A 12,509-nucleotide genomic window follows, 5' to 3' on the forward strand; every position below is an offset into this window, starting at 1 on the left:
ATAAATGCACATATTAAGAAATGCAAACATGGAAGAATTCACCAGAGGTAGTAAAGATTAATAATTAAAAACAGTGACTCACACTGTTATGAGAATGATCTATGTTTCAGGTAATGAATGGTTAAAGAATACTTGCTTCCTCATTTTGACCTATATATTAAATACTCTCTTTATTGAATATATATACTTTTCAATTGCTGCATTCCTGAGAATGGTATTTAGAATTGTAGTACAACCCCCTCCCCTCATTCCATATACGACATTGTAAATATCAGCTCCTTTGAAGTATTACATACTAGATCTGTAAAGTAAGTTGTAGCCTAATAGGATCTGTACAACTGCTGTAATGCCCACTCAGATGGGGATTTTATTTCTAAGGATAGTTACCAGGAAATTATGATATAAGCATTTTAGGCATTTAAAAACAACACGAACTATTCTGGTTGTCATAGTATTTATATTTTTTCATTTTCTTGGTTATGAATAACATTTTCTACCACTATATTAAAAACTAAATAAAATAAATATTTTTTTAATTTTATATCATTTATGGACTCTTTTTCTACAAAATGAAAAATCAGTAGTTATAATAATTAAAAACTAATCAGCTTCTTGAACAATTGTTTTTTTCAAATACTATGATTTTAAACTCAAGAAATTATCTCAAGCTCTGAACAAAAATAGAACCCAGATGGGATGAGTAATATGAAAACAACCAAAGTCATTCATAGCTCTTCCTTGTTTTCCAATTTAATGAATTTCAAAAAGCTGTTACTATTAAAACAAAGAAAGAAGCTTGAGTGAAAACTGAAGTTATAATCCAAGTATTAGAAAGCAGAGTTCTATGCTGACTTATAGGAGACCAAAAATACATCATTTAAAACAATTTAAAGTCTCTAACGCAGATTACCTAAGAGCAGTTTTCCACCCAGCTACCCACAGGACTCTCCCTGCCAAGAATAGGGAGAAAGATGAACTGCTATGTTCCCTCTTATCTCCTTTAATCAATAGGAACTATGGCTGATTTTCAATTCTCTCAATGAAAAAGCAGTCTTCTGTTTGTAGAAATCATATTCTGATTCCAAACCATGAGATCTGCATTAAATTCTTGATTATACTTAATAAAGGGAAATATCCACCTTCTTACAATAAATAAAATAAAATGCATTTGAGTTAAAATCTGATACTTGATGTGTTGTAACACGGTTACAATCAATGTTAACAGTGTGGCAATCACTTATTTATCTATTATTATTTATAATAGATCATTCACAGCATGGATATTTGCTTCCACATAATCTGACAACTATTGCTACAATGAGCAAAAACTTTCCAGTATATGATTTTAGTATTTTCAGTATGAAGAAGGAAAAACAACAAAAAAGCCAAACAGAAATCTTTCACATTTCATTCCTAAATGTATACATATACATATATATATATACATATACATTCTCTGATGCTAAAAAGCTTTTGCATGAATAGAGGATTTCATTATGCTTCTATGTTATTGCTAAATATTTTAGTTTTTATAAAAATATATCTTGATCAGGCAATAGATGTACCAAAATTAGTAGTTTGAAGCAGTATATTCAACAAACTGTAGCATCCTATTTACGGCATCCCAAATACTGTATTTTCAACCTATGTATACTTAGAGAACCAGTTTGCTGTAGTAGTTAAAGCACCAGGTTACAAACTGGGAGACTGTGAGTTCTAGTCCTGCTTTAGGCACAAAGCCAGTTGTGTATGTTGGATCAATGCCTCTCTCTCAGCCCTAGAAAAGAGGCAACGGAGAACCACTTCCAAAAAATCTTGCCAAGAAAATTGCAGAGACTTGTCCAGATAATTGCCAGGAGTCAACACTGACCCAAATGCACTGCCCCCACTCCCGCCTAAAAACACACACACCATAAAATAATTTTTAAAGTTGGCACAAAAATGTGTTTGCTAACATGATAAAAATATTATTGCTGATGTGTTGCTAGTGACTCTTATTTTTTAAATTATAATTATTCTAAATTGATAACTACTGTATATAGCATATTTAGAAAGTATTTTAACTTATTTTTCTGAGCTCAGCTTACATATTTCTGAAAATGGTTTAACTTACAAGGAGTGCAAAAGTAAGCAACATAGAGAAGTCTTGATTTATACTGGCATTTAACAATAACAGTTGTTTAAAAATATTTAATTATAAACTCAACATAAGGTAACTTACAAATCAGGCAATATTACCTTATTTCATTTCATTTGCTATGGAGGAAATTAAAAAAAAACTTGAGGACATAAATTCATATCGGTTCTGGAAAACAGATTTTAAAAAACAAGGCAGATATATGGCACTATTAATGCAGTACATTAGGATTAAGCAAAACTGGAACTGTGTACTAGCAACAGCTTTGGGAAAACACTCCACATAGTAACAGTTTTGCTATGTGAGTAATATCTTTCTGAAGAAGTATATCACAACACCTTTAGTCCAATCATCATTATTATATTTATTATCCTATCAACTCCACTACAGATAATAGTTTTTTTTAAAATAGCAAGTATTTATAAGGCTTACCTTATCAATCATCTTGCGTGCTTCCATCTCCTCTGCATTTGGATTTTCCAGTTCAATAGTGTAAGTACCTTTATCACTTTGGTCATCATCATCCTTTTCAAGATTCACTGAAACAAGCTGAGTTTTTAGCTTCTTCTCCATGTCCTCGTTTGGACTTGGTCTGTGCCCAAGGCTTCCTGAACTTCTTAACAATGTACTTTGTAAGAAAGGTAGTGCAGCAGAAGGCTCTTCTGATTTTTGCTTGAGAAGTTTTGCATGCACCACCCTGTGCTGGGTGGAGTTGTTCTGGGCCAATGATGGTGGAGGTTTCGCTTTTTCAGTTCTTGCAAGGGATGCTGGAGAAGGTGTTTCAGGGCACAAACCTCCTATATTTTGAGAAAAAGAATACGATCTCCTCTTCCGAGGATGGCCTTCATCAAAGAACTCAATCATAAAGGCAGTCTGACTTAAAACAGGTTGATCTGAATGTTTCTCTACATTCAGAGCTTTCGAATGTAATTTTTTCTGTTCAGTATAGTGATGCTTTAAGTGATCTTCAAGTGTAGCACGTTTACTGTAAAGCTTGTGTGCCCCAACATTTTCTGAATCACTCTGTGTTCCATCATCATGTTTATTTCCTGCAAAGACAAAGAAAAGAAATATCTAGCTCTCTGTATTCAGCATAATTTAAAAAGAACATTCCTAAGTTAATACAAATACAGTATTTGGTTCTCTGTTAGCTCAACGGTTCGTTAGTTAACAAGTCTTCAGGCTTCCCATAGCAACAACAAACTCATTCAGACTTGCTATACAATAACGGAGTCATTTGCCAGCTCACCACCAAGCGTTTGAATTGCCTTATTCAAAAGACAGTCAGTTCTTAACCAATCATGCTCTGATGAAATCTGAACACTATATTACAACTATACCAAAATGAGGGCACAAGAGATAATTTTCAATCAATATATATTGACCCCTTGTTAAAAATAACTCATGAACTAGGAAAGAAAACTTAGTTCTAAATGTTCATGAAAAGTAGAAAGCAAAAAGAAATAACCACTCTATAACTTTTACACTTGTTAATTGTTATCTGCAGAAAACTTAATCACTTAGGTCTCCAAAATACATTCCTTCATTTGCATTAATAGTGATAAAACTTAAGATTTTTTTTTTCTCTAATTAAATAGTTCTTGTGAAAATTTAGTGTAGAAACAGAGTTAAATAAGCTAATATTAATTTTTATATACCCATTTTAAAATGCTGTTTAGAATCACGTGGAAAAAATTCTGAATAAACATAAAATATCTACCTGAATAAGTATAAAGCAAGTATATAATATGGAAGTCTTTACAATAAAAGAAATGCCACAATGATCAACAAGAGTTTCCCCTACATAAATTAAGGTTTCTCCATAAAGTTGTTTGACTGTAAAATGCACTGTTTTCCATCCATAAAACCACAAAAACCAGTTGTGATCTAGATACTGAATAAGTTTATTAAAATCTATTTTTCTTTCTTGATCAGGAAAGACAAGCCCTAAATAACATGCTTTCATCTTCATAACAGTCAGTAATTGTTTCTTGGCCTCTTACATACATATTATCAAGGCTGGAAGTAGTGATAAAACATGGCTAGGGATTGCACACAAGATGTTCAATACTGTACATTACTGCAATGCATTTCACACTCAGCAGTTACAAAACCTGCTGATAACCCATCAATTTTAGGTCAAAGACAACTTTTGAAGAGTACCTCCAAAAATATCTAAAACCATGTCTTTTTTAAAAAACAAAACAAAAACAAAATTCTAGAATGTCCCATTTTCATAGAACTAGCAACTGTTTGTTTGGAACCTGTCCATTGCTCTATATTTATATTTTAACCATTATAATCATTAAATCTGCTTTTAGCTGGAAACTTTTAGTTTGTTTCTTTTCATTATGAATACAAAAATATCACAAATCCTATTTTCACTTGAACTCTATTATAAAGCATTATTGGAAAATTATATCAGTTTATATATACAGGTTTTAAAGGAAATGTTTATTTTGTAACTGTAATAATGTTTCAGTTCACATCACAAGCATTGACAAGCACAATGCACAATGTTTTGATCCTGGTACAATTTGTTGTTCATCAAAGTGCTTTGATTAAAAAGTTTTGACCTGAAAGAATCCTAACAAAGTGTAGTAATTGTAGACATTCCTAGCAAGTATACTTACATTATGTGTTCAAGGCAAAAGAAGTAAAGCTGAAATTATTTATTTTACCTTTCAGTCTCTTCAAGTAGACTGGAACGTCACTCTTAATACTTTTTGAATCTTCTTCTGATGCTTCCCACATTATTGTTGGGGGGTTGTTTTGTGCTAACCAGTTTGCCACTTTACTTTCCGGTGCCATCATCACAGTTTGAAGCCCAGAGAGATCCTGAGCACCAGAAGGAGACTTCTTAGGCTTGGGACGCTGATCTGGAGTGAATTTTGTGACATGATCTTTGATGGTTACTTTTCCTGGGGTGCTGTTATCAAATTCAATAGTAAAGGAAGCATGCCCTGCCCCTGCTATGTGTGTATCTTTTGTTGGGATCTCATGAATAGTACCCTCAGGTGTTTGTGAATGTTGCTGGGCTTCCTTTGTAGGGATTTCAAAATAACTTGGTTCCCTACAAAATGGATAAGGTTCTTCTCCCGTTGCAGCTGCAGATTGCTCCTCAGCTTGCTTGCCATCTGTGCTGCCTCCTATTAAGAAAAATAAAGAAATTGAATTCTCCAGTATTGGGCAACCCCAAGTCTTCAAGGAATTTCAGAATCAGTAAGAAAGCCATTCTTGAAAAAGAAATATAAGTTTGTGCAGAAAGAATGAAAAACAGTTTCAGAAGTGCAATTTTTCCTCCACCTTGTTGGTATTTTAATTCTGGAGACGTGCATTAAAAACCAGCATGAAAGTTCATGAGGAATGCCAGAGAAAATTTGGAATCTGTTAGATTTATTGATGTCAAATGTGAAGTCATTTAGTGAAGTCATGGGTGATATCAAAGAGATGATTTTTTAAAGAAAGTTAAAAGAAACTCCATGGGCCATTATTGAAATCTAAGTGTAGACTTAGCTTTAATGCAGATTTAAACTTTATTTTAAAAATATTCCTGGGAAAATCAAGTAAATACAGGAAACTGCAAAGATTTTAGAATTTTTTTGAAAATCCAATTTTTAAACCACAGAAGGGAAACGAAGATCAATTTAAAGTGAAATTTACTATAGCAGCAAAAAAACCACGACAAATGTGGAACTGTAAATTTCTTATTTTCTGATGAGCAAAGAATGTAGTAGAAGAAAGACAATGTACATTTTGAATAAATGTTAAAGCTTTTGTGAAACATTATGCAATTAGCATAATAAGCTTGACAACCAAGTGTAAAGAATGGGAATAGAACCACAAGCAACTGCTGCTGAAAACAATATTGGATAGTAGGTTGAAACTGCTGAATTAAGAAACATAATTTCCTTTAAGATGTTTATAAAAAACAAAAAGAAAAAATTAAAATATTAATAACATTTTTAGGAATCTTTCAATATGCTTATACTATAGATGAAATAATGGTCCCGTATCATGCAGAATTCATTTTAAAAATGCTTAACAAAGCAAGCAGTAAGCAGATTCCATGATGATGTTCAGAAATAATCACATTTAATTTAAACAGAAAGGTTCTCTAGAATGGCAACAGGAAAAGGCTCTGCATCTATTTTTATAGTTGAAAAATAAATGACAACAGCAATGAATTAGAAACAGCATACAGTATTCTAGGATCACCAATCTAAAAGAAGCACTGCAGCAGTTTTACAGTAATGATAAAAAGTTAAACTTTTATCTAATTTTGAAAGATTATATCACATCCAATTGAAACACACAGCTTTATGCATAATGTGTTAAGATTTGAGACAGAAGAAAAATGCTCTGGAATGTGCAACTTTAGAGTAGCCACAGGAATGCACAATTTATTGTTTTCTGGGAAAGAGACAAATTCAAATCAATTAAAAGAAAATTTCAGTAAGTTAATCGATAGAAAAATGTGTTTTATTTTGGGGAAGAGAGAATATGCATTTATAAAATATTCATTTAATTAAGCAACAAATCTAGTGTGTTTATCTATGTGTATAGACAAGAATGTCTTTATATCTTTATAACATTTTGTTATAGACCAAAAGGTTCACCTGGATAAGCAGAACCTTGAGTTGTTATTGTTCACGTAGCTGTTACCAAAATTTTTTTTTATGCTACAGCTCCTCATGCAGAATCCTGTTTTCTACAGCCCATGTAGAATATCTACTTCAGTATCTTTGGATCAAAGACAGTGGATTATGTTCAACTAGGTGTGATTATTAAGGGACTAGTATCCATCAGCTAAACATTTTTTCTTCTTGCAATGTATTCAGCAAATGTGTTCCAAATGGCTGGAGGAACTTCTAGAGGAAAGCCGAGCTTTCTAAAAGTATGGAGGAGGAGAAATGGAGAGTAGAGTAAATCTTGCTGAGTGAATTGAAGTCTTCCAGAACAACACTGAATATAAAGATTTTAAAGTATCATACTGTCCGGACTGATCTCCCAATATGCTTCTTATAAAATCTCTCATTTTTTTTCTTTTTCTTAAAGTGAAAGCTATTACTGGAAGGTTGTTACATCCCTTTACTTCTGTAATAAATACTGTGGCATGCAAAAAGTTAAGGACTTCTCTGCCAAGATATTGTATAAGAGGTCAGTTGCTTGGTTAACACACAATGCAGAGCCATCCATATAGCAAATGAATTGTATATGCGTGAGAATAACTAACTGCACACATGAATCCAAAATCAGAAACCAGGACTCTGGAAATGAGAACAGCAAGCTTTTGTTTGAAATGGAAGAAAGCACAACACAGCACGAGGCAATAAACGCCTAGGACAGACATGGAGCAGCATTGGTTAATAACAAAGTAGGAGTGGCAGGTGTAAAGAGCAAACTGGGTAAGGAAAGTCAGGGATGGCTGATAGCAAAGACTGTGGAAGACCAAAAACTGAAACATAGCGATTCCTGATGCACACTGTGACCGGATGGGATTTTGGACTTAGACATATTAAACCATTGTTTATGTAAAAGAAAAGGATTCTATGTAGCAGGAATGATGAAACAGAAATTTTATGATATTCATTAGTACAACAGATTGTTTCTATGTAGAGAGGCGTAGTTGTCCATACAAAGTAATGATGGCAGTGAATAATTTCTTCAATGGCCAAGTTATTTCCTACTAACTTTGTAACAGTCTTATAAATTTTATCCCGTGAAACTCTCTCCCCCCCCAACCTATCTCACAGGGTTGTTGTTCTTGGGAAAACAGGAGGAAAGAGTATTAGGTATGTTGTGGTGTAACCAGCTGGCACAGAACATGAGCACATGAAAAATTTTGGGCACCTCAAAGTGGCACGTGTAACACTGCCACTTTGCTTCCAAGGTATTGGTTAGGATCTTTAAAGCCCTACATGGCATGGGGACCAAGAACCTGTGGAACTGTCTTCTCCCCATTATAGCAGTCTGTCCCACCCAATCAAGCAGAGAAAGTATGCTACAGACACTACCAGTTAAAGAATTTTGACTGGTGGGGTCCAGGAAGAGAGCCTTCTCTGCCATCACACCTGCCCTTTGGAATATCATACCACCCAGAGGTAAGGCACCCCCCATTCCCCTGGCCTTTTAGAAGAGTTTGAAGTCCTGGTTCTGCCAACTCATATGAGGCTCATAGAGGAGCATGCAACATTGGGGTTGGTTAGTGTTTTGAAGCACCCCCTTTTTGAATCTTAATTGTCCTGTCCTTGTTTTAATTGCCTTTTATTGAAATATATTTGTAGGGTTTTAATATTTTTAATTGTACACCACCAAGGCTGTTTCTAAATTTGGCAAACAAACAAATGTTTGCTGCATAGTTTATAAAAATAATAAAGGTAGGATAAAAAAAAATCAAAATAAATAAATCTTAAAATGAAGCTAGAAAGGTTGGTTTTATTAATTAAAACTGTTCCAAAATGTAAGATTTACAATGTTTTTAAAGCAAAATTCTTCAACATGTCAATAATAATTTCAAGTCTATGAACTGATCCAGGCTTAGCTGCAGAGTTATTTCAGTAACCAGAAGCTTTGAGAAATGCTAATGGAAAACTACTTATTAGTTAAGCTTGGTTGGCTCATTCCCTCTGAGAAATTTTGGTTTATTATTTCCATTCAAAAAAAGTTCAGAAGAGAAACCTGCAGCAAGTCTTAAAGTAGTGTTGTAGCTAACTAGCCCTGTCCTTTTCTAAGATATTTCAAGGTATTTTCCCTCTTGCTTGCTTTGTTGTTATTTTTTTCCCTTCCCATCCACAAGAGGCAGTTGGCATTCTAGAATCACCAAGTGTTTCCAGTCCTCATTGCTCTGTCTTTGCCCAGTTGTCAAAAGTTCAGTTGTCTTTTGAAATAGCACCTTTGGGACAACCATGACCCTATGGATGACTGAGAATCTCCACAGACCTTTCCCTTACAGTATTTTTGTAGATTGTTTTTTCTTGAATCTGCGTACATCTTTCCTATGCTTGTGAATGGAACAAATTTTGTTACGTAAGGATTGGCACTCGGAGGAGAAGAGATATACACACACAAAGACACAAATGTATACAAAATGACGAGACACATTTGCTGGGGATGCTCAATTGGGGGTAAGTATCCTCAAATACTTATACTGAAGTTATATAATAGCAAATTCACATATAAAGGTAAAACATCAGGACAATTGCTTTGTGCCCGTTTTCAAACACCACAGAAGCACATTTATAAATATTAAAACAAAAGAACTCAAAATCTTTTTTGAGTCTGGAAAAAATTACTAGCTTGGAATCTGTAGCATCTACAAAAACCAGTGACAAGATGAAATACTGATTTAAACATCAAATATCTGTGCAAGTACCCAGACAGTTAAATGGCAGAATTGTAGTAAAATCCGGAACATCTTTAGTCATTATGAAATGTTGTGATCTCCCACACTTTTCAAAGGGTTTACTATCAAAGCAATTGAACCTTTAGAAAAGGCAAACTGCATTTATAATTGATGTCCTATAGATTTTCGTCTAGCTCTAATTTTATTTCAAAGCTTGACATTACTTATTGGGTTATATCCAATGATAGTATTTCTGACTGCTAGGACCAGATTTTTACAGATCTCCCATGCCTGCCTAAATACTTATAATGATGTATTACTGAGAATTGGGGGATCTGTGATAATAGACTAAAAGTGCAAAGGGCAGCTGCAGAAATGACAAAAATGAAGCAGAAGGAGAAGAAACAAATGAGGCACATATACAGTGTTTTGCAGTTTTCACGCAGTGTCAACTTGCTTCTATATATTTTTTTGAAAACTGAGTTATTTTAGTTCTGCAAATCTCTGCTTAAGAATATTCTATGCAATCACTGTAAGCCCAATAAGTTAAATAACAGTTAAATAAAACCAGTTTAAAATTTGTGAAGAAGGATGTGGCAGGAACAGAATTAATTTACCTTCCATAGGCTATTTCAAAATTATTTTCCAGATCTAAAGGGCAAAATTTAATTTACGCAACCTTATTCAATTTCACCAGTATTCTTTTTGAACTGTAGGGAAGGCCTGAGTCAACACATTTATGATGAACTTGAATGATGAAATCCACTAGAACTCTAAGTGTTCAGAACAGAGCACATGGGAAATCCTGATTATGAAGTGCCTATTTAACTGCCAACAGTAAATGAAAGCTTAAGCCTATTAATAGGCTGAAGATAAATTTATTGCCCTATTGTTTTGTTTTCATTTTTGCAAGAGCATTAAATAGTAAATGCCTGAACAATTCAATGGGGATTAAAAAGGGAGATACAGGTAGTCCTCAATTTCCAACAGTTCCTTTAATGATCATTCAAAGTTACAATGAAACTGAAAAAAGTAACTTATGAGCATTATTCACACTTACGACCACTGCAGCATCCTCAGGGTCACCTGATCAAAATTCAGATGTTCGGTAACTAATTCATATTTATGACCATGGCAGTGTCTAGAGATATCATCACCTTTTGAGACCTTCTGACAAGCAATGGGGAAGCCAAATTCACTTCACAACCATGTTAGTAACTTAACAACTGCAGTGATCCACTTAACAACTGTGGCAAGAAAGGTTGTAAAATGGGGCAAAGCTCACAACAAATGACTCACTTAACAGCATAAATTTTGGGCTCAATGATAGTCGTAAGTCTAGGACTACCTATAGTTTAAAAGTGAAAATAAACAAAGGCTTAATTATATATTCCCAATATTATCAACAAACTCTTCATGAATATTTATAGTATGTTCTATAATACAATAAAAATATTATTCTACCAAAAACATTATTCTTCTGCATTTGATCAGAGAGTGTCAACTGTGCCTCCTCACTAGTACTTTTCCATCAAAGCTTTCAATTATGGCAGGGGGGGAAGCACTAAAATAATCTGATTATCTTAAGGCTATTAAAGCTAATTACATCTAGTTGGCTTAGCAGCAAGTAATCTAGCATTTCAATCTTCTCATTAAATCATGCCATTCCATATCCTTTCTCTTCTAGTCAAATGAATTGCCATTTTAAAAACTGAAAAGTGGAGGGTAATATGGATTAATCTGGTATAGCTATTAAGCTTATTTTAAGTTGCTTTAAAAACAATATAAAAATTGATTTATTATTGAAGCCAATTACTTATTTCATTCAATTCTGATACTGCCTAATTCCAAGACAGTTAGATATACTGAAATGCTACCTGAGATTTTAATAAATATCCCTCCCAAAAAACCTGTCACTCACCCAGCATTTATATACTGTACATATGAAAAAGATAATACTGATTTTAAAAAGTCTAAGGCAATTGTGCAGAAGCATTTACAGAGATTCCTGCTCATTTCCATTAATGGATCCCTTCTGCACAATCCATAGATATATTTCATACACACTATACAGGTGGGGTGATCATAGTGCACACTGTATTTGTCACTGGTTCACACTGAAATAAATTCAGTATGGAATCCACTGTTTTCACTGTGCTTTGCTTGATGTTTCATTCAGTCATTTATTCTATATTCAAGAACTCTGCCATGGTCCATCACCTCAAGTTTGGCTACTTGGGTGTATATACTGTTAGACTCTTTTTAGCTAATACAACAATAATTTCATCCTTGCTTTCACAGAACTTCTTTTGCTATGTTGATGCCCATCAACTACTTAACAATAGCACTAACACGTAGATCAGTGGTGAACCTATGGCACGGGTGCCAGAGGTGGCACTTGGAGCCCTCTCTGTGGGCACACGTGCTGTTGCCCCAGCTTCGCCTCCCCCCGCGACCCCCTCCTCTCCAGCAGCCACCCTGAAGGAGAGTCACCCGAGCATGGCCCACACGGAGCAGCGCAGCCAAGGGCATGGCAGCCAGGCACCATAGACAAGACTCTGCCCTCACACCCCATCGTGCACAGTTGATGCTGCAGGGTGCGGGCAGAGGGCGTGACCGCCATAGCGCTGCTGGGCTGCCTGGGCGACCTGCGGCGGGGCCTGGAGGCGGTGAGTGGCCCTGCGGGCAGGTGGGGTGGGGGATGGGGGGGCAAAGTGGGGGCGGGGCAGAGCTAGTTTTGGGGCACTCAGTCTCTAAAAGGTTCGCCATCACTGACGTAGACTTATATACCACTTCACAGTGTTTTACAGCCCTCTCTAAATGGTTTACAGAGGCAGCATATTGCCCCCAACAATCTGGCTCCTCATTTTACCGACCTTGGATCAAACTCCTGGCAATTGGCAGAATCAGTGTACAAAACTGCATTCTAACCGCTGTGCCACCATGGCTCTATACGAGCTCTTCATACTCCCATTTTGATTTATTGCCCTAAATAATTTGTTGTATTGAGTAAATTTGGTCACTTCA

The 12,509-nt window shown here is 35.0% G+C and overlaps 1 protein-coding gene across 1 annotated transcript in view; it reads right to left on the reverse strand.

Moving 5' to 3' along the window:
• Positions 1 to 12,509, reverse strand: part of CEP170 (centrosomal protein 170) — an 85,083-nt gene that overhangs the window by 37,362 nt on the left and 35,212 nt on the right. The window contains exons 8-9 of the mRNA XM_015822123.1: positions 4,819 to 5,286; positions 2,570 to 3,186 (exon numbers count right to left, since the gene is read on the reverse strand). Coding sequence (XP_015677609.1) covers positions 2,570 to 3,186; positions 4,819 to 5,286 — 1,085 coding nt within the window. The remainder of the gene's footprint in view (positions 1 to 2,569; positions 3,187 to 4,818; positions 5,287 to 12,509) is intronic.

Source organism: Protobothrops mucrosquamatus, unplaced genomic scaffold (genome assembly GCF_001527695.2).
Source record: "Protobothrops mucrosquamatus isolate PMUCROS unplaced genomic scaffold, P.Mucros_1.0 scaffold1470, whole genome shotgun sequence".
Lineage (NCBI taxonomy): Eukaryota > Metazoa > Chordata > Lepidosauria > Squamata > Viperidae > Protobothrops > Protobothrops mucrosquamatus.